The sequence below is a fragment of the Mya arenaria genome, chromosome 14 (assembly GCF_026914265.1).
Source record: "Mya arenaria isolate MELC-2E11 chromosome 14, ASM2691426v1".
NCBI classification, from domain to species: Eukaryota; Metazoa; Mollusca; class Bivalvia; order Myida; family Myidae; genus Mya; species Mya arenaria.
Genome location: NC_069135.1, coordinates 26,263,852 through 26,285,957, shown reverse-complemented (window position 1 = coordinate 26,285,957; position 22,106 = coordinate 26,263,852). Strand labels below are relative to the sequence as shown.

The 22,106-nt window shown below is 35.7% G+C and overlaps 1 protein-coding gene and 1 pseudogene across 1 annotated transcript; both read right to left on the bottom strand.

The window, feature by feature from the left end:
- Positions 1–5,056: 5,056 nt before the first annotated feature.
- LOC128216651 (uncharacterized) lies at positions 5,057–7,923 on the bottom strand (annotated as a pseudogene).
- A 1,492-nt stretch (positions 7,924–9,415) lies between these two features.
- On the bottom strand, positions 9,416–22,104 carry LOC128216648 (B-cell receptor-associated protein 31-like). Its single transcript, XM_052923270.1, has 8 exons — positions 21,948–22,104; positions 16,496–16,597; positions 15,631–15,731; positions 14,815–14,962; positions 13,759–13,897; positions 12,125–12,224; positions 11,420–11,520; positions 9,416–11,055 (listed from the first exon to the last, which is right to left on the bottom strand). Exons 2-8 carry the CDS (start codon positions 16,585–16,587, stop codon positions 11,011–11,013), a joined length of 726 nt encoding a protein of 241 aa, XP_052779230.1. The 5' UTR covers positions 16,588–16,597; positions 21,948–22,104; the 3' UTR covers positions 9,416–11,010.
- Between the last annotated feature and the right edge of the window lie 2 nt (positions 22,105–22,106).

Genomic DNA, 22,106 nt, shown 5'->3' with positions numbered 1-22,106 from the left:
ATGTAATATTATACTTATTAAATAATAACATAAAACATAAATCATGATTGCTGAAAAAAAGAGCGAAAAACAAATTAGTTAACAATATACCTGTTCAATAATTACATAAAACTCAGATTATGGCTGCTTTAAAAAGAGCAAAATACAAACTAAGGTAACAATATACCTGTTCAATAATGACGTAATACTTAAATCATGGATGAAAAAAGAGAGTCAAAAACAAACTAAGGTAACAATATACCTGTACACTAATGACATAATACTTAAATCATGGCTGCTGAAAACGAGCCAAGTACAATCTACGGTAACAAAATACCTGTTCACTAATGACAAAATACATCAATCATGGCTGCTGAAAAAAAGAGCCGATAGAAACTAAGGTAACAATATACCTATTCACTAATGACATAATACACAGATCATGGCTGCCACAAACAGAGCCAAATTCAAACTAAATATACAATATACTAGTTCAATAGTTCCATGTTGACCTATCTCTAAATGGATGGCTCTTGCCTAGTTTCAGACGGAATAACTTATTCTGTATAATTTCGAGCAAATGATGTTATGACATTGAACTTATGTAATTAGAGGTGTAGCTGTCAACTTTCTGATCTCCCCTAGTGCATCTCAACTATAAGCAAAAACAGGTTTAAACGAACTAAAGTACGAAGAAAAAAGTTCAAAAACATTTAATACATAGCAAAAGAGTACACATAAAGATACAACAACTATAGTCAAAACCTGTTAATTCGATACCACTTAGCTCGATTTCCTTGTTTGATCAAACTGGATGTAAAGGACCTATTTTGTTTTACTATGTATAAGCATTCCCGCTTGGCTCAATATTAGCAAAAAAGTAATTTTGGCTGGTCCCTGGGATATCGTGCAAACAGGTTTTGAGTGTAGTTAAAAAACAACAAGAGCTGCTGTCGAGGGGAGCAGGTTCCCATGTTTTTTTATGATAATGAAGGACTAAGGGGGGGGGGGGGGGGTCTTTTATGTCCATGAAGGGCTTAGTCAATTGTTGTTGGGGGCATTAGGCTCATAATTATGGTTATATCTTTGAGGAATGAGTAAAGTGTTAACTTAAGTTATGAATCGGATCAGACCAATTTTAGGTAATTTCTATCATTAAAAAGGGAAATGATAATGATGATAATGATGGTGGTGGTGATGGTGGTGGTGGTGGTGGTGGTGTTGGTGGTGCTGGTGGTGGAGGGGGTAGGGGTTATGGTGAAAATAACATTTTATTGTCGTTGTTTTTTCACTTACATGACAGAGACACTTATTGTGCATTTTCAGGGAAACAGTAAAACAAACTTAAGGGGCTAGATACCAGATGATACCATTGCAAGTAAAAGAAAATTGTAAAAACTTTCATAAAATTGATATTGTTGTGAATGCATTGAATTTTACTTACTGATATTTCACATTGCTTAAATTTGTTCAAGCAAAATTTTCTGGGTTTGTCTACCACGTAAATACCAACGAATTAAAATGTTAGTGTATGTATCTGTACTAATCAAGTGACCTTCACACTTAATATACACGTTTTAAACTAGGTTACCAGTATGTGCTATTTTTAAATGGGTTAACTTAGCTGAGACAGGGATAAAATATTATTTTTATAATGTAAAATAATGTGTTATTCACCTCATAATAGCTTGTATTGATAATTCTAGGCTTGTTTTGAGGAAATACTGTATTTGCCCAATTTGGAACCATCTGGTGTCGAGTCCCTTTAATCAATCATAACAAATAGCATATTTTCAAATCACTTACATAAGTATGGTTATGATTTTGCTATTATTTAACTTGACTTCTGTTACAGGAGTCAGGGCAAATGTTGATGTTGACCAGGGTTCTGCATGTGCCCAAGAGTGGTTGACGGTGTTCCATGTTAAGCAGATTATGTTGAGGTTATACATGTGTTATCCGTTGGGTATCACAGTACTATTAGAACCCTGAAATATAATTATAAATGGATAAGCATGATTCCTTACTTGGAAGAAAAGTTCAACAATTTTAAGTCTGAAATTATGCATTTTGAAAGTATTTCATTATTTTTCCCGTATTCTTAAATAAAACGTAAACTTACTTGGACGATTTTTTTTATTTTATTTTTTTTTTTTTTGGGGGGGGGGGCTAGCCGGGGGAGGGGGCTCGTGCGGGGGAAGGGGGCATGGCTCACGTCAGGTGCGCCGCCTGGATCCACTAGTGATAAGTGTACTTCAATTAGCAAATCAAAACTTGCTTTGTTATTTAAATTTATCATAATATAATCAATATGACTTTTTTACCTTCTTATATGCATGTACCTAATAAGAGTTGCTAGTTGAATCCCCTGTTTCAAAATGACCTGATCATCTTAAGATTTTATGTTGAAGTGTTGTTTTCCTTGGTTTTTGTTGACAAGTGCATGTTAAGCAGTTGAGGTTGTGTCCTTACACATATAGAATTCGGGGTCAAAGAGAGTTGCAACTTTGGACATGTTCTGCATAGAGTCTACCTCTGAAAATAAATACTATTCAAATGTGGTAAGGTAGGTAACGAGGTCCTCACTAGAGAAATTGTTGGCTATATCTGAGAGTACGATAACATTTTTATTGGTCCCAGATTCCAGAGAATTTATTCTATTCATATTTTTTCTACAATGTTGTCATCAAAGCATGTACAAGGAAACTTTTCACAATGACCATACTAAGGGTAAATATAACGCCTGAGTACTGTTTCATACGTTTGACTACCTACATGTATTTCCTAAGAATGCACGAGTATTTAGTTTTGAACTTTAAAATTCAGACGAAGATCAATAAAAATGTATCTTTATTGCAGCATAAAAACATTCCATTCGCTTTCGACTAAATTGTTACCTTTTAAAAAGAGAAGTGTATTTTTATTTTCTGCCACCAATCGGTTTGTTTACAAACAGCCTTGCTCTGAAATTTAAATATCAAATCGACTTGACCATTTGCGATTGTTCGTCATATTAGTCGACTCGTTTCGATCGTCCTGAAAAAATCGTTTGGCTCTGCTGCTGCATCATCATCATCATCATCATCATCGTCGTCGTCATCATCATCATCATCAATATCAACGCCAAAAATATTTTATGCATGTACACTGATGTATCTTCGAAAGAAACACTGATTTATTTGAGTATTTAATATACATTCGCCAGTTAGATATTTGAACATTTCCAGTTGTTTTTTCGCGAATATTCAACTTCAAATCAGTTGGTAGTTGGGGATTCAGATTTTGTCTATTTATATGGTCTCACGGTATACATGTAGAAATCCAACGCTTAATGTACTTAAATGCATGTACACATATGTATTTTCGTGATAAACACTGTTATAAATATTTCGTGCATTCACCAGTTGGTATACAAACATTGCCAGTTGGTTATTCGCGAATATACAAGTACCAACCTGTTGGTATTTTGGGGATTCAAATTTTGTCTTGTGTTACGGTTAAAAGATACACATGTAAAGAAATCAAACAGTTATTGCATTTTTATTCATGTTTTCATAGGTATCTTCGTAAAATCACTACTTAAATCATTATCATTCGTACATTCGCCAGTTGATTATTCGACCATTTCCAGTTGGTTATTTGCAAATATCCATCTACCAACCAGTTGGCAGTTTGGGATTCAAATAATACCTTGTTCTCTTGTCAAAAATTGTTAATGTAAATAAATATCACTTATTTTGTCTTTTTATATATGTATCTTTGTTGTATACAATTTTTTGTTCACTGTTTTTAGTACATTAGCCATTAACATATGTATTAATGATCAAATGGGTTATTTATTGTTAAGCTATTTGGTACAATCAACATCGCGTTAATTACGTTTCTTAATGTACATGTAGTATTCATATTAAATAAATACCTTTATTTTGATTGGTTTTACAGTATACTTAGTTACGATTTACATAAGTCTTTCGCTCCGCCGGAGCTCTGACGGCTCGACACAGTTAAATCCTCTAGTATCTCCTGGTGTGGCGGGATTATATATATTATACATTACATAAATAAAGTTGATCGGTCTGTATATAACTGTATTTTGATAAAAATCCAGTTTTATGACGTCAGCGGTCCTTATCATAGGACCTCGCCAAAAATGTAATATGGACCTCTAACGTCATACAACTGGTAAGTGCGGCTTGATGATTTAACAACGGCGATAATTTTTCACAAGTAAATATTATATGCTCTATAAAACACACGTGCATTAAAAATATTGAATGATGATATAAAATGTTCGGTATAATAAAAGAAATGTTTACACACCACTTCGGGCTATCGCCTCGGTCCATATACACTTTCGGCGGCTGACTGGCCGGTTCTTATAATGTCATATGACCCTCAGTGTTGTGTTATATTTCTTAAATATATATATTATGTTTAAAATGTGTTTGTGCATCTCAAAGTCCAGTGTGACAAGTAAGGGGCCAAATAAAATAAAGGTATACTTCGCCACAAGCCAGTGTTGAAGACTTTAAGTTGGTTATTCGCGAATATCCAACTACCAACTAGATGATTGTTCGGGTTTGAGACATTTTCTTGTTATATGATTATAAAGGTACGCGACTAACAAATTGGAAATGCTCGAATAACCAACTGGCTAATGTGCGAAAAACAGTGAATTAAAACATTGGTGAGGATGTGTCTTTACGGTTCAGTTTGATATCCGCCATCTTTTTCAGTCATCGTTTTCATGTTTTTGATATCGGACTTCACGGAATTTACCCCTTATACAATCAAAAATGCAGGGACAAGCCTAAAAATGATAACTTACGCAATTGCATATCAAAATTTAATTGTCATAGATTTTGCAAGCAAAACAATATTAAGCACAGTTGCTGGGCCAGAAGCAAATAAGCGATTTAAAAGTGAAATGTGCAACCTTAACTTGAGCTAGTTTTATTGCAATTCATTATAAAGAAGAACTGTTGTATTATAATACGAGCGGTGTCCAACAAAAACATAAAAGTAAAGTACCCTGTTAATATAGATTGTGTTGGTTTTCATTTACCCTGGGGCTCTATAACACCGTAAAACCGAAACGAAACCGATAGAAGAGATGTAACGGATTGTCCCAAGTTGTCGTTGGGGCAATAAATTCTCTTCGGTGCAAAGTGGCTGTAATCGTGCTTTGTTTGACTGCTTGACGAGCACGCTATGCTAAGTATATTTGTAAACAGTAATTTTCAGAACCTTGGACTATGATGAATTTTATTGGCAATCAGAACGAGGCCCAACATGTCTTTTTCAGTGGCTCCTCTTGGTATATGACATAGATCATAAAAGAGGTTCAGACCTTTTTTAATTTTAAATGCGGGAAGTTTCGGGTTTAAATCTAGTTCATGGCAAGCGTGTCCTTACATTCGTCGAAAACAAGAGAAGATGTACGGATGCTTAAGAACGAAGTCTTGAAATTAAACATTCCGCATGTTTTCCTGACCAATATTGCCAACTTTACGTCCTACAGACTGTCCTTCAGTCATAGTTCAGTCATAGCAGCTTTCAATTTAGTTTAAAGAAGCGGTTAAATACATTACATGAATTCTTTATAATACCGTCTTTCAAAATGATACTAAATGTTTAAAATGTCGTTTATTCAACGGTACCTTAAATAAAAAAAAAAACTTTTGAAAGTAAAGAAAATTATTTACTGTATCTCAGCCCTTCGAATAATCGGCTTTTTGATTATTTATTGAACATTGATTGTTTATACGACTTAAGTTTATGTTAATCACACTGCAGAATAAGATGTAACATATGTTAATCTGTTTCATTGCAGCTTGATAATAAGAAGCAAGTCTGTCTTTCCACCGACAATCATAGAGGAAGTACGGCTGCTGAAGAGAAGAGATCTCGGTAAGTACACTCCGCATTCTTCCCAGGCCAGTGTGGTAACCTTTCTCTCTTTCTTTCTGTCATTGTCAACCTGCAGCACTGTGTTTGAGTCCGAGCAGCAGACAAGAATGTGTCCAGCTGGCGTCACTTGTACTCCGTTAGGTCCCCTTAATTCAGGATCAGTGAATGTGGCCAGCTTGTTACCGAGGTTGTCCAGGGTGATTAGTTGATTGTTCGAGTAGTTTGTGATGTAGATAACCTTCCCGTCGTTACTGATTGCAATGTTTGCCAACTTTTCATCACCGGACTTGTCCTCGAACAGCTTCTTTATCTGCTTTCCCGTCATCGTGTAGACGTATAAAGCGGTATCTGATGAAATGTAAAGGTTGTTTCCGTACTGAGCAACGATGTGTGAAACGTAACTTTCTCGTAGTCACAAGTTTCCCTTTTGTTATGTTAATGAAATGGAGTTCACGTCTAAGTTCACGTTTGTTAACACAAACGGCAACCTCATTCCCGCCAATGTGGCACACGTCATATGGATGCTCGGGTACATCACAATGGTCGACAACCCTGTACTTCTGGTCCAGGAGTTTTACTTTACAGTTGTTCCAGTCTGTGATAACAACCCCTCCATCAGGTAGTTCACATACGCCCAAAATATCACAATTAACTTTGTCTGAACTCATCTTCACATTGTATTCCTTGTACCCCAGCGCTTGGAACACATGTTCTGGGTGGAATTGTGCTGCGACAGGAACGGAATCAGTCGAGACTCCAAAACGTTGTAGAGAGAACAATTTCTCTATTGCTTTGTCTGGCTGATATGTTATATTGTACGATTCAACTGTTGACATTCTCTGTAGATGTTCTCTTGCTTCCTTCAATTTTTCTCCACATTTTTTAAATCCAACATATAAGACGGTTTCGCCTGAGGACAGTTTGTTATCACACCCATCCATCAAACTCTCCAGATCTTCATGCATTTGTGTGCAGAAGTCAATATCCTTCTTTATGGACATTTCGTGTTTCGCTATCAGACCGTCTAGTTCAGTTACTGTTGTTTTCTCCATCCTGTCAAGAATGTCGTTAATTTTTTTACGGATTATTTTTACTTCGTCAACAATAGCAACCCGGGTCTTCCTCAATGAGACTCCATTTTTCTTTCTGGCGTTTTTCATACATTCTAGCTGTTTTCTGAGGTCAGCTACCTTTTGTTGTAATTGATGAAACTCTGGATCTTTGCTGATACCCTTTGCGACATCGGTGATGTGCAGTATCGAAGAACATGGTCTGTAAATTTATGACAAATAGAACTGGAAAACATATTCTTTTGTGATTAAAACTGATATGCATGTACACTTTTTTTATCGCATTAATTTTGTATTTAATGTATACTATAGTAAAAATAAACGTGTTAATGTGAAGTGAAATATAACAATTAATTAATTGAAACACAGAAAAAATAACGAGTAGCTTATAGATCAGTTGATGTTTATTCAGGCTAAAACACACTCGATATAAACTTGGTAATACCGAACACAGAGGTGATCATAGATATCAGAAGATAACGTTTTACCTTAATGAAACCTAAACGATCGGAGTGTCTACTAATGATACAAACGCTTCACCATTTTATTCTTACATATAACATGAACTCCTGAAACCTACCTGTGATTGACGGCGACGCACACATGACAGCACAGTTGGTCATGGTCACCACACACGAGCTCCAATGCTTTACCAGGGTGTCTCTCACATCTTTCCAGAGCGTCCACCGTCCCTTGGGCCGGCGCCCATTTCTTTACGTCCTTCCGCCCGAGCACCGAGTGTCTCTTGTACAAGCCATTATGTTTTGTGACGCAGATATTGCAGTAATATTTCGTGCACTGTGAACAGAAATGTTGAGCTTCCGTGTTCAGTCCATCTTCTTCACAAGGAGAACAGGCAAAATCGTGGATGAAATCACCGCCCTTGTGAATGGAGGACTCGAAATTAGAAGCCATATTCCTGTAACCCCCAGGATTAAATTAAAACAAAATGCTTCTAAATCTCTTACGCCCTCTTCCAAACAAGGAAGTAAATACAAGAAATCTGCCTGCCTACGTATATGGTCATGTGATTGTGTGGTACGTGATTAAAACTTATAATAATGATAGCTAGGTCATATGGATTTGCATTAGAGATAAAATATATTCTGTTCTGAATTTAATATGCTACATTTTAAAATATATTTACTTAGCAAAAAAAACAATAAGTTCGGACACAAAATTCTAAAATAAAAAACAATGTACAAGGCCTATCACTGTAATGCACCAGTCAATTGTAACCACGCCCCCCCCCCCCCCAGGTCCGGAGAATAGCGGGGACTTTGACTTTCGGTCCAGCCAAGCCCGGGCAAAGTCCCCGCCCTGCGGAGACGAACTGCTAGTAAAAACCCCGCCAAATGCCCCCGCACCCAAGGGACTCTAGGTAAGGCCCATTCCCCGCTATATTTGGCTAGAAGACAAAACCACCGCATTCACCCGGCACTGCGGGGCCACGTGGAAGGTAAAAACACGGCCCATTTCCCCGGCTATCCCCGGACCTGGGGGGGGGGGGGCGTAGTTACAATTGACTGGTGCATAACAAACCCACTCCAGGCTACACAACGAATTGTCGAACGTTCTTGTGTAATTTGTTAATGTAACGATAAGGTAATTTCAGGTATACATAATGATTGGTACCATTTGTTGTAAGTGATTTGTTCACTTTAAAAATCAGTGACGTTATATATATTAGATGTAATTGATGCTACAGCACTAACAGGTTTAAGGACGTCCACTCTCATAAAAAGACAGATTATTCATCCAAGACATTTTATTCCCATATAAGAAAACGATGTTAATATAAAACACAAGAATGCACAATTTCAGATATTTTTTTAGATAAACAATCTACCCTCATTCCTATGTTTTCCGGGGGCTCATGTCCAAAATTGCAATTCTAAACTACACTCTCGCTTACGCCAAACCATGGATCCATCACGTGTATAGGGTTTTGGTATGGTTTGTTGGACCCGAACCCCATCCACCCCCACCCCCATCCCGCCTCACGTTGGTTAGTTATAAATACGTCAGACAGTGACGTAGTCCTAAGTAACGAGCGACTCATGCATGTAGGCTCTAAGATTGCACAAAGTAGCGCTATACATTCAGTGGTTACTTAAACGCCAAAGAAGGCTATGTGTACTGTAAATGATGACACAAAACCTTACTTTCGCGTAGAATCTCGTGCTAATAATATAATATCTTTTACAGAGTTATATTGTAAAAGCTTGTTTCACAGTCGCTTTCAAATTTTTTAACAATTTAAGTTTAAACTAATGTCCATCACTTTTGACATCCTTCTCCATATCATGGTTTACATTATAAACATATCTTTTCTCTTCACTTCATACCCTTACAAATCACACCGAGGTTCCACCGGGTTACCAGGCATCGACAACAGGGAAATTCATACGAGTAGCCGGTAATGAAAATATAATGTTTTCAAGATATACACAACATAAAGTAACGTAGTTTTATTCAGGTCATAACATGACACCGGAAATAATTTTATAAATTTGTTATTATATTTAGAGAGTAAGCCAACACAACAAGAATTCTCACTGCCAGCCTTAACCATTAAAAAGCACCCACCATCATAATCGTTCCTAGGTTTAAATATACAATCAAAACATTTTAAGCGCGTGTGTATACCCTAATGCACATCAGGGTTTTCCAATGAACAAAAAAATAACCGTATGTCAAATCGCGTCAAACAAATGCTCAGTGTATAGTAGCTTCTTTGTCTTTAGTGGTGAATGATATTAACAGGGATGTGATTGACCTGGCAACTGGAGGGCTGAAACCATTTCGGCTATGGGTTCTCGGGGCACTTTTGGGGTCAAAAGCACACTGACGACTGTCATAGAAGAAAAACTGGCTTTTTAGAAGCTCTTTTGAGGGTTCTTCTGACTTTTCCCAGCAAACTGGGATATCAACTCTAACAACCAAAAGCACAATAGTATCTTTTTTAATCAGCAAAAAAAAAAAAAATTTTTTTTTTTTTTTTTGGGGGGGGGGCCTGGGGCCATTAGATCCGCGGAATTCCGCGAATCCGCGGACAAATCACATCCCAGTATTAATGAGATGTCTCTTCGGAGAGGCCATGGTATAAAGAAGCTAAAACTTTTCACGTCAGAATTTCAAATTATACTTAATTCATTCTCAAGGCTCTTTTTTGCTTACAGAGCCTAGATTTGATCCACCATCTTGAAAACTTGTGCCCTGCTTGAAGAGACCAAGAGATCTATCCCTAGCCTGGTATTCAGTATGAAACTAAGTCAATATTCAAGATCCATTTTGAACCAATAATGAAAATCACTCCAGGTGGTTTGTCAGCCTAAACCCTGCCATGTGAGAGTTGATCACCTTGGCCAGTAGAATCCTCTTATACAAGTATAAAGTAAGTTTAGATGTTGAACAGAATCAATCAGAGCATATTTAATGAACATAATTGAGTAGTAAACATATCATAACATGAAAAGGATTATATGAATATTAAGTAAGGGACAGCCGAAAGAGGAAACTAGCTTGACTTTGTGACTAAATATTTCAAAATGACACACAAGATGAAAAGGAATACAATTGAAACAAAATTTTGGAAATACGCTACATATGTACATAAAGTCAATCTCCAACAAAGATGTGGATTTGATTAACAAAAAATATTAAAGTAGAGCTGGACACCCCCCCCCCCCCCGAAAAACAACACAGTACTCTAGAACAGAATACTCCCCCTTACCCAAATCCCCTACCCCTATCCCCCATTTATTTTAAATAGAATTACTGAATATTCTGTTATACATGTATGATGTTAACATAAAAATGCAAACAAAATAGTTTGACTTAACAAATAAAAGCTATCTATATTCTTACAAGTTATCTCATTGCAAATTATCCAATTGTTTCTGTTCTAGTGTTTTTTATACAAATATCATTCATTATAATGGCCACAATTTTGTGCGCAATACAGGTTTTTCAATCAAGTATGGTACAAAGCCTATTGGCACGCACACTTTCACACAGATTGCACAATTTCATTAACTTTAATTTGAATCTAATTTGATTTCTTGCTTCCGTCTTCTGGTGACTCCAATTTTTCCTGAAACAAAGACAATCATTTTTATCATAATATGTACACAAAAGTCATGGAATTAACTAGCCCCAAAAATATGATGAAATCTATAATATAAGAAATATTTCCATAACTTACCAGAAAAACATTATTGATAACACTTATAATATTGATTTGATCTTGAATGACATCACTTTAAAAGCATAAAATTATACATTAAATTTTAGAAATTAACATCTTCATATTTCTACTCCCTCTGTTATTTTTTGCAAACAGTATGTAATATAATGTTTCAAACACTTAAAAGAAATGAGATTCTCCAAGTCGAGAGTCCTCTTTGAGACCCTCTGTAAATCACCTAGAAACAGAACTTCCATGTATTAGTACCAACCTGAGCCTTGGAATATTCATTCAACAGTCTGTCATACTCCTTGTTCGTACCCTCTGACTGCTTCTTCAGTGCTTCAAAGTCTGTTTGCTTCATCTCGAGTTCTGAAAGAGGGACTTCATATTAGACTAAAAACAGTTTTAAGTATGTTGTGGTATACAAATGTAATTCAGTTTCTGCAAGATTTAACATTTTTGTGACTACCTTAAAACAATCAAGGGGCATAATGTAGTAATTTAAGAAAAGGTTATGGACTATGCTTAACATGCGAATATTGTCACAGAAAGTCTTGTGTGATCATATTGATTTTTTTATTCACATAGGCCAAGGGGATTCCAAGGGGATTTTCTAGGATAACAGAATACAACAGTAACGATCATTTTCTGAAAACAGATCTGCTAAAAACTTCAGCCTAAGTTTACAAAAGGGGCCAATAATTATCTCCCTTACTGACTTTGCAGGATGCCACAAAAGACAAGACTTACTCTATGACAAATATTTCATTTTTTAGTTTGAAAACAGACTAGCTAAAAACTTTAGCACATAGTTCACAAAAGAGGCCAATAATTATCTCCCTTTACTGACTTATTTTTACAGGATACCACAGATGACAAGACTAACTCGATGACAAATATTTCAACTTTTCATGTTTGAAAACTGACTAGCTTAAATTTTCAGAAATTAGTTCACAAAAGGGGCTTCACTGACCTTTTTTAAGTTTCTTGAGCTCTAGTTTGGTTTCATCTAGCTGTGTTGCGAGATCTTTTTCCCTCTTAATGGCATCCACATCAGTGTCATCACTTCTTGCCTGGAAAGGGTAAAATGAGGATACAAAGTTTAATTCTTGTCTGTATAACAAGTACTTGATAAAAGTGCAAGTGGGGCAGATATTATGAAACACCCTGCATGTACATCAGCAGTTCAATTATCCTTCATCAGGAGTTTTAACAACTGATAATTGTCCAGGAAAATAGCAATGAAGGATTTTTTACCCTAAGCAGAGAAAAGGGGCTAAAACCCCTTTTAAAAACTGTATTTAAAGTCATTTCAAGGTACTTTTTTTGATGCAAATGTGTGAGCAAATAAACATTACTATACAACAAGTCTGAAGCTAAAAGCTCTCAATCATGATTTCAAAATGAATCCTGAATATTTTTGCGTAAATAACTGCAAAACAATGATATAAGATTGTTTCCAAAAAATCAGATCATAGATTTTCATATTTCCGGTAAAAAATTAATGTTTTATGGCTTAAAGTAACGGTTAAAGAAAAATGCATAAAACATCAAATTTTTGAACTTAAATTTAAAAATCTGCGATCTATTTTTTGTCAGCAGTCTTATATAACTGGTTTCCATGGATTTTCGCAAAAATTGGCTCGTTCCAAGACAAAAAATAAAAAAGTTGTCAAAACGTTCAATCTGTGCAGCTTTAACACCTTAAGGCTAATACTAATAGTAAGTCTTCAAGCACTTTGATATGAATAAACAACAATTAAAATTAGTTTTAAAAAATGCAATTGCAAGCAACTTTAAATTTTCTATTAATAATTGAAGAGAGATGGTATTGAAGTTTTAATGAATTCGAATTTCTTCAAGTAGTTTTTTAGTAAATGTTTGGACAAAGTTTGCATTATAAATATTCAACAAAGGTAGATAACTCTGCAATAAAGTGCCTAAGCAGAATCATTCTTGCAAGATGAACAACTTAAGATCAGAACTATCTTTATTCCAAGTTCCCATCAATTTCCTTTCAGTAGGTTTTGCAAGTGCCAGACAAAAAATTCCTAAATTAAAAATGAACAAGGGGACATAACTCTGAAATAAAATGCTGAAAATTATAATTCTTGCAGGGTGCAGAACTACATTGTACACATGCTATCTATCTATGAATTAAGTTTCAATCAATTGCTTCAAACACTTTACAAGTAAGAGCCTCCCTACTAAGTTTGAGGACAGTATGCCTAAAGCATACTCCAGTTAGCAACAAGACAAGAGTTCTATGTCCAAGGTGACTGTGACTGTTAATTTTGACCTACTGTCATGAAAGTCAATCATCTGCTGGTAATGATAACCTCTCTGCCAAGTTTTAGGATCGGTTGACCAAGCATACTAGAGTAATCAATTGGACAAGCTCAAGTCCAAGGACACCCAACCATGACTTTTGAAACAATAGGAATTATCTCACTGGTCAACATATAAACCTCCCAACTAAGTTTGAGGGCCATGGGCCAAATAGTTCTCTATTTATCAATCAGGCAAGGTTTGGTCTACCAACTGACAAGAGACAGTGGCAAAGCAGGGGGGGGGGGGGGGGTAATAATTAGGTGTGTGTAACCTTACCATGTTTTTGATATTATCCTTCTCCTCCATTAGTTTTTTGGCAGCATCCGAAGCACTTTGGGCTTGTTTCTGGCTTGCCTCTGACTGGGCTTGCATCTGGGCTTGAAGGGAGAGCAACGTCACCAGGCGACGAATAATGCTGTAAGTATAGAACTATATAGTTAATACTTTTAACACTTATATGTTCAAATATGGAAATATCTTTAACCAAAATTAAAACATCTTTTTAACATATCACCCGGCAAAGTGAACGACACTGTTCTTTTATTAAGCAAAGTGGTAATCAAAATTTATAAAGGCTGTGAAAATTGATATCATATTCATATACATATATTTATTTTTTTACTAAAATCTATTGTTGAAAGAATTAAACAATTGACTGGTCGCTTATTTTGTTTAATACACATGTTCAATGAGAAAGTATTTATAAAAATAAGTCTATCAAACAGTGTTTAAACAGCTAGAAGTTGCCAATATTCATTACTTCAGTGCAAACAAAGTTTTAGCCTGAATGAAAGATGTTGCTGCAAATGAGCATATAGTGAATTATAACATTTATTGTAAAGCAAAAGTATATCCTGTCACCCCGGCCCAGTGAATATATATCTCTTATAATATATGGTTCTTGAGTAACAGCCTAGGTTCAAGTTTCCTGAATGACACCTACAACATCATGGTTTGACAATAGTGTGCAAACCTCAATAAACAGACAAAAGGGTTCAGTTCTTGTCAATTAAACTCTTGTGGCTGAAGGTGAAAAAGAACCATAGATGTTATGACTAATATGGAACACATCTATAGATAGCCTTGTTTTAGAAGACAGATTTAAAGGCAAAAAAAACAAGAACAATAACTCCTTCCTGTTAACACTTTTTTTCCAGTTGAGCACCGGTTTCTCAATTATTATTTAATCAAGAGTTATGGGGTTGCCTTTGGCAACATGTGTATCAAGTTTCATTTGAATATCTTGAGTGGTTTTGCACAACACCATCTCCACCAAAAATAGAAAATATCTTCTCTTACAAAAGTATAAATTGCAATTGAAAGACTACTCACAACCAACCAAACAGGGCGAATCCAGCAATGTAGAGGTTTCTCTGCGCCCTGAACAGTCTCATATGAGCGAGATTTTCCTGGTCCGGATTGTGCTTGAGGTCCACTTCGGAGGTCGGACCCGCATACTTTCTCACCTCTCTAATGGCATCTGGAAATTGATAACATATTGATAAATGTCACATTTTTACAAGGCTGAGTGGTCGAAACAAACACAAGTCTGCAAGCTCTGTGTGATAAAATGTTTTTTTCTGATTTTTTTATAGCAGATTCCTTCAATGTGTCAAGCCCAGTATTAATGTAAGAATTCTGGCATGTTGTTCCAAGTCTATGATCATGACTGTTTATGAAATTGTATAAACTTGTAGACAGTGGTCGAAATTAGCACAAGCCCACAAGCCCTGCACTGGTAAAATGTCTTTCGGGCTTGCTCAAATTGTGAATTTTTTATAGCAAGGCTTGTTCAAAAATTTGAAGACAGGCAATAGTATAATAATTCGGGCTGGTTGATCCAAAAGGCTAATATCGATGACTGTGAAGATATACGGTATAATTGTATTTAGGGACCCTTTGAAAGTGTTTATCCCTAGGGAGAAATTTTAACTGTCATAGGAGAATAAAACTTTTTTTAGAGAATGGGGCCAGATTAAATATATCTAAAATGAACCTATATAAACATGCTTAGTTCCTAACTCAAACTATGAAACTTCATACTTAGTGCCTAACTCAAACTATAAAACTTCATTTTTCTTCTGCAATGTTTCCCTGAATTATGAATGCATGAATTCCATTTTAACTTCTTAAAATGATATATCTTACCCATAAACAAGAGGAGTAGAATCACTATGAAGACATTGAAATAGATGTGGGAAAACTTAGCAAACTTCTGTATGATACTCGAGCGAAAGATTTTCTGCCATCTGTAAAAGTACATACACAACTGTGATACAGCAGTCAAGAAATGATTTTAATACAAGTAATACTGTTATGATAAGAAAAGCCCTGGCCTTCTATTCGATCTTCTTCATTCAGTCTAACAAGGGGCATAACTCATAACTATTAAAGTCAGAGTTATGGCTTTTGTCATTTGAATAACTTAAATAGTATTTCAGCTATGCTCAAGTTAAACAGCAAATGTTGAAAGATGCTACCCAGCACAATCTTACAGACAGACAAGCTGATAACATGATTACATTGTAAGATTCATTCTGTCAAAATTGGGTACTGGCTGGTTTTCTATATTAAACATGGCAAATGCAAAAACAAAATGTGACCCCTCCTTATCAACAATTGTATGATTCAAATCATTATGACTGTGTAGTGATAATATCTATTTCAAAGTCAATAGTTGTATAAATCAGTATAAAAATAGTTTATTTGATTGTTAAAATATATTTGAAACACATTCATATAAAATTGAACTGGAATTCTAGATCTGAAGATATTTGATGTAAAACATGCTGGTTACATGTAGATGCCAAATTGTTTATAAAACCACAAAATGTTCAAAACATTTGAGATAATTCAATTCCATCACAATGAATTTTAAACCAAACCCATTACCTGACACCCAAGCAGACTTATATATATGATAATGCCAAATTTGCTATTTCATGAAATGAGTTATTGAAATGTCAACACATTTACACTTTTCAAAGCAATACAAACAGTAAAAAGTAAATACCTTGATGCTGATATAAAGGGTAGGAGAAGTATAGTTATAAGCCCGATCTCCCCGTAAAGAAACACCGCTATAAAGGACCACTGCAATGTCATGGCTTTTTTTCTGAAAACAAAGTGAATATTCAATTTCAGACAAGGAAGTAATTAAATTGAGGAAGGAATTGCATTATGAGTGGTGAGCAATGCCTTGCATATATCCGTTGAGTGTCGGCATAATACACATCCATAGCTCACAGTTTTTTTGGTGCAATATACTGCCTTCTAAAGGCTGTTTCCCCTTGCGAAAAAAAGTCCATTATTCCCAAAAATTGGTTCATTCCAAGACAAAAAATAAAAAGTTGTCAAAACATTCAATCGTTGAAAGTGCAGCTTCAATCTTTCACAGCAAAATGGATGAATAAAAAAGTTAGAACATGTATATTTACCATTATATTAGCTATTTTGGCATGAATTCGTTTTTTTCCTAAAGTCAACTCTTTTTTCCCCAGTTTGCAAGGCACAGGCGGTCATAATAATTCCAAAAAAAAAAATAACTGGCTGTAAAAAGCAGCACTGAGCAAAAACTAATGCTCACATGTTATTAAAACTTATTTAACAAGTTTTTTGGGCTTTGTAATATACACAATGACATAAATATGGTTTTAGCCAGGTTTTAGAAAGGACAGGGTGTTGCAGAAAAGGGACAGGGTGCTGAGTGACAAATTGTATTGGACAGTGAATAATTAAAGCATTATGAATTTCATAGAAAAGGTAAGAAATTGTGCGCATTTGAAGTAATATAAGGTTTCATAATCATATTTCAAGTTTTCAACAAAACAAAAGAATCATTTGATTAACTAAAGCATTCAATTTTTTGAAGGCAGGAGGGTGCACATTCCGGTCTGCATGAGGGCAGAGCGGTGCTTCCAAAAAAGGACAGGGTGCAGCACCCTCCCATTACTCTCTAGTTTAAACCCTGCATGTATGTGCCTATTGTCTCAGTAAAAAAGTGAACAACATTTCATGAACAGTTCTCGAGTTATGGCCAGTGTGGAAGTTTTTGCACAAAGAGACCAAAAATATAACAATATAAAAGTTATACAGGGAACCTTCATAAATGATAAAAGCAAAATGGAAACCACATTAACAGTTACTGAATGCAACCAGATCCATTTTAGGTGAAAAGCTCTTTATCATTCAATCTACTTAAAACTTTAAAATGAAACAATTGGGTACACCATGATTGATTTACTGCCCACATGTACTCAATAAGTCGTTTAGTACTACTAGATTGAAAGAATTGACAAACTTCTTATTAAAATATCCTATGTACATGATAACATCAGAGTACATTCTACACTGTTAGCCAATTAAACAGCTTATTAGCCTGTATTTAGTTCTAAGCTTAATTGTTCAGCCCTTTCATAATATGTTGTATCCTACTGTACATTGTTTTGTATACATTAATCCATACACATATATTTATTTGTGTGCACATCAGCAACAATCTATTATTATCTTCATAATCCATTTTTATCAAACTGAATCCTTCTGTTCATAAAAGTCTTGAACTTGCATTGGATACAGTATTATGTATTAAGTCATAAGATCATATTCATTATTATATCCAAACTGTGACATGAAAGTAAGAAAATAATCTGTTGCAAAGGGGGATAATTGGTCCAAGATTAAATATAACTTTAACTAATGGGATAAAACCTCAAAGAGTTACAAAATGATCATACAGTACATTAAGGTTGCATCATGCAATATTTAAGCCTTATGTTATTGTTATAATTACAATGGCTAAAAATAACATTTTATATGCTGACCATAATAGACTGCACAAGAAACAAGTCTGGTAAAACAGGTGTTAAATAATTTCTGTTAATGAATGTGATGGCACTTTATGCCTACATGACATATTTACCTTTCCTGTAAAGGTGTTTTTAATGAACAAAATGTGGCTATTGCTAAAAACCAGGCTATTTATCTTACTGTACTGTAAAAATACCTTTAGTAATCAAATCACTTAACCTTCCTAACCAAAATGAAATTTGCCGGCCACAAGGATCTAACCGTTGTCAAAGCAAATATTTACAATAAATGTGTTGATACCATGCTTAAAGTCATTTTTCATAATTCCATTCACAAAATAATCATTAACTATGCAAAAGCAGGTTATGTTCTTTGTTTTACACAGGCAGGTATTTCAATAATTGCTACCCAGCGCACACTGACAACCAAATAAAATGGCAAATGTGTTGTGGGTCCATCAGGTGACACAATGTAAACAAGTGTAAATCATTTCAAAGATATTTTTCGCAAGCATTGTGTAAACATTTATTCACAAAATGATGGATTATATGACTAATAGTTGTTGAGCCATCATGATAAAAATTCTGTTTGAATTGAAGGATAGAATTACAGAGGTTTCGTTGCAGTTTGACACACTTGTTCTATAAAGTAAAGTGTATATGATTCATGTTATAAATAGTGTTTTAGTGCTAGTGTTCAAACAATATATCTATGGGTCTTGAATTGACTTGTTTATTCACTTCACTCATTGATAGCTACCAGTTTAAGGTATGCACTTTTGCATAATCAGTGCTTTAGCCAGACTTAAAACAAGAGCTGTCACAGTATGTAACGAATGCCCCCAAATGTGACATTGACCTACGAACAAGGCCAGTACATGAAAAGTTGATCTTGCCTTTACGTGTCAAATACATATGGCAAGTTATTTTAAATTGCCTCTGAACATAAAAAATACCACCCATACTTGACAACCTACACTGTTATGTCCTTATATTCAGAATTCCCTTGTAAATAAACACTTAGTGTATCTATTTTAGAGGTAGGGACATGGGTCTTGCACACGACACGTCGTCTTCGTATGTGGAACACATGTAGCAAGTGATTTTAAAATCTGTCCATACAAGGGAAAGTAACAGCCCTGACATGACAACCTATACTCTATGTCCTTATATGCAGCACTCCATTGTGAATAAACACTAAGTGTGACCTTGACCTTTGAGGTAGGGACATGGGTTTTGCACGCGACACGTCCTCTTGGTATGTGGAACACATTTGGCAAGTTATTTTAAAATCTGTCCATACAAGGGAAAGTTACAGCCCAGACACGACAACCTAAACTCTATGTCCTTATATGCAGCACTCCATTGTGAATAAACACTAAGTGTGACCTTGACCTTTGAGGTAGGGACATGGGTTTTGCACGCGACACGTCCTCTTGGTATGTGGAACACATTTGGCAAGTTATTTTAAAATCTGTCCATACAAGGGAAAGTTACAGCCCAGACACGACAACCTAAACTCTATGTCCTTATATGCAGCACTCCATTGTGAATAAACACTAAGTGTGACCTTGACCTTTGAGGTAGGGACACGGGTCTTGCAGGCGACACGTCGTCTTCGTATGTGAAACACATGTGGCAAGTTATTTTAAAAACTGTCCATACAAGAGAAAGTTACAGCCCGGACATGACAACCTATACTCTATGTCCTTATATGCAGCACTCTATTGTGAATAAACACTAAGTGTGACCTTGACCTTTGAGGTAGGGACACGGGTCTTGCACGCGACATGTCGTCTTGGTATGTGGAACACATGTGGCAAGTTATTTTAAAATCTGTCCATACAAGGGAAAGTTACAGCCCGGACAGGACAACCTATACTCTATGTCTAGTTTGTTTAGGGTTAACAGATATGTTGTTCCTGTGGACGTAGGCAAGTGCCAGACCATTAAGTCATGAGGCACCCATTGATGTCCGACCCCAGGTCTTAAGCCGCCACAGTGAACTGAAACTCCTTTCACAAGTGCAAGAACCAACAGGCAGACACATTAATATTGAATATACTTGAAATGTTGGAGAAAAAGACTTCGTCACATGCAGCTGCACCTTCTTCCAGCGTCATGACTTTGGTACAGGTTTTGTTAAACAAGGTCCATCACAATACTTCCTGTTCAAAATCTCCAGGGTTCGGCAAGTCATCTCCTTTATTTGATCTGTTAGAGCGGAGTCAAGATTTTGCATGTGTCCAGGAAGAAGAATGGTTCCCTTAAGTGCGCCTTCAAGTTCAGCAGGGAATCATGTCTTCATGTGTGAAATCATGTGGTCGTGGAATGGAAAGTAATAATTCAATCTGTTATGGTCTTAGACACTGGCTTTATCCGAAAATGAATTTGCATGGTGTCTCTGTCGACCAACTGTTCTTGGCTCTGACGGAACAACTTCAATAGACGCAGCAAAACAAACGTACAATTTGTCAAACATATCCTCGTGTATAATATTTTGATGAATTTCAATGATGTTTTGTGCCTCAGTATGCGCCTTTAAAAGGTTACACGACTTTCCCTGAAGGCTGACAGACAGCAGTCGAACAAACCCCAGCGTGAACTGTGTAAGTACAGCAACTACAATGGTTTCAAATCGCTGCATAGCGTGCATATAACTTGTTGCATCATGTGCAGATTGGCCTGAAGTTTCATCAGCACTTATTGTAGCGCATCGTATATCATGTCATAATTTACATTTAGCCTGCTTATTGAGTCAACACGTGATAGCCAATGTGTGTCCGACAGTGTTGGCAAAGACTGACGCTTTGACACGTCGTATAGTAGAGTTTCGTGTTCATGTTCTTCTTCTAACAGATCAGACACATCTTTAGTCAAGAATGTGTATAACATATCTTTCCGCTTTGCAGAATAGCAAAAGAAAAGTGTTAGTTCCTTGAATGCATTTATAAAGTCTTTTATTTCGGGTACTTTGGTTCACGATGACACTAAGTGTGTGAAATACTTCGCTTTGTGAAATAGATTTGTTATTCTCGCTTGAACACCAGACACATGCCCACTCTTGGTTGCAGCTGCAGCAAATCCTTTGCCGCGCAATTTTGGAGATCAAGACTTCATTGTTCCAAATGATCAACCCTGGCCATTCTGCCCGGTGCATGTATGAACATATTGATTCGTGATATTTTCCTAATTTAATGTTACATAAACAATAAGTCAACATCAAACGGCATGGTACCGTAGTTTGTAGAGTTTATTCCATTATATCTAATATTCAGTTCTTTTTTTCAAATATGAAAATTCCGCCTTGATGGTTTGTGTACATTGAGGCAAATGAAGAAAGTCGATAAGAGTTATATTTAGAGCTATAAAAAATGTTACATGTTACATGTTATGTATATGCCCAAAAAACACCGAGGCAGCATGCCTCAGTGTAGCTACGGCACTGTTAATTAATGATGTGGATGGAATTATGAACAATGACTGCGAATATGGTCACAACACATTTAATGTCTAATTTCAAAATATCAAGCCACTGTGATAATATAATTAAAAGCTACAAGTTACAACAAGTCTCCAGAGAAATATAATTAACTATAATTAACTGTAAACATGGCATGGGACAAACGAGAATTAAACAGGAAGAATAAGATGTACCTTATATGCTGTCAAGAATTAAAAAATGCGAAAAGGGATAAAAACAACTCCTATCGGTTTGACAGATATTCTGCTTCCTATCAGGACTGGTTATAATTTCTTGTCTGTTTTGATTCGTTTTATTATTACAACGGCAATACCAGTCATTCTTTTATTTCC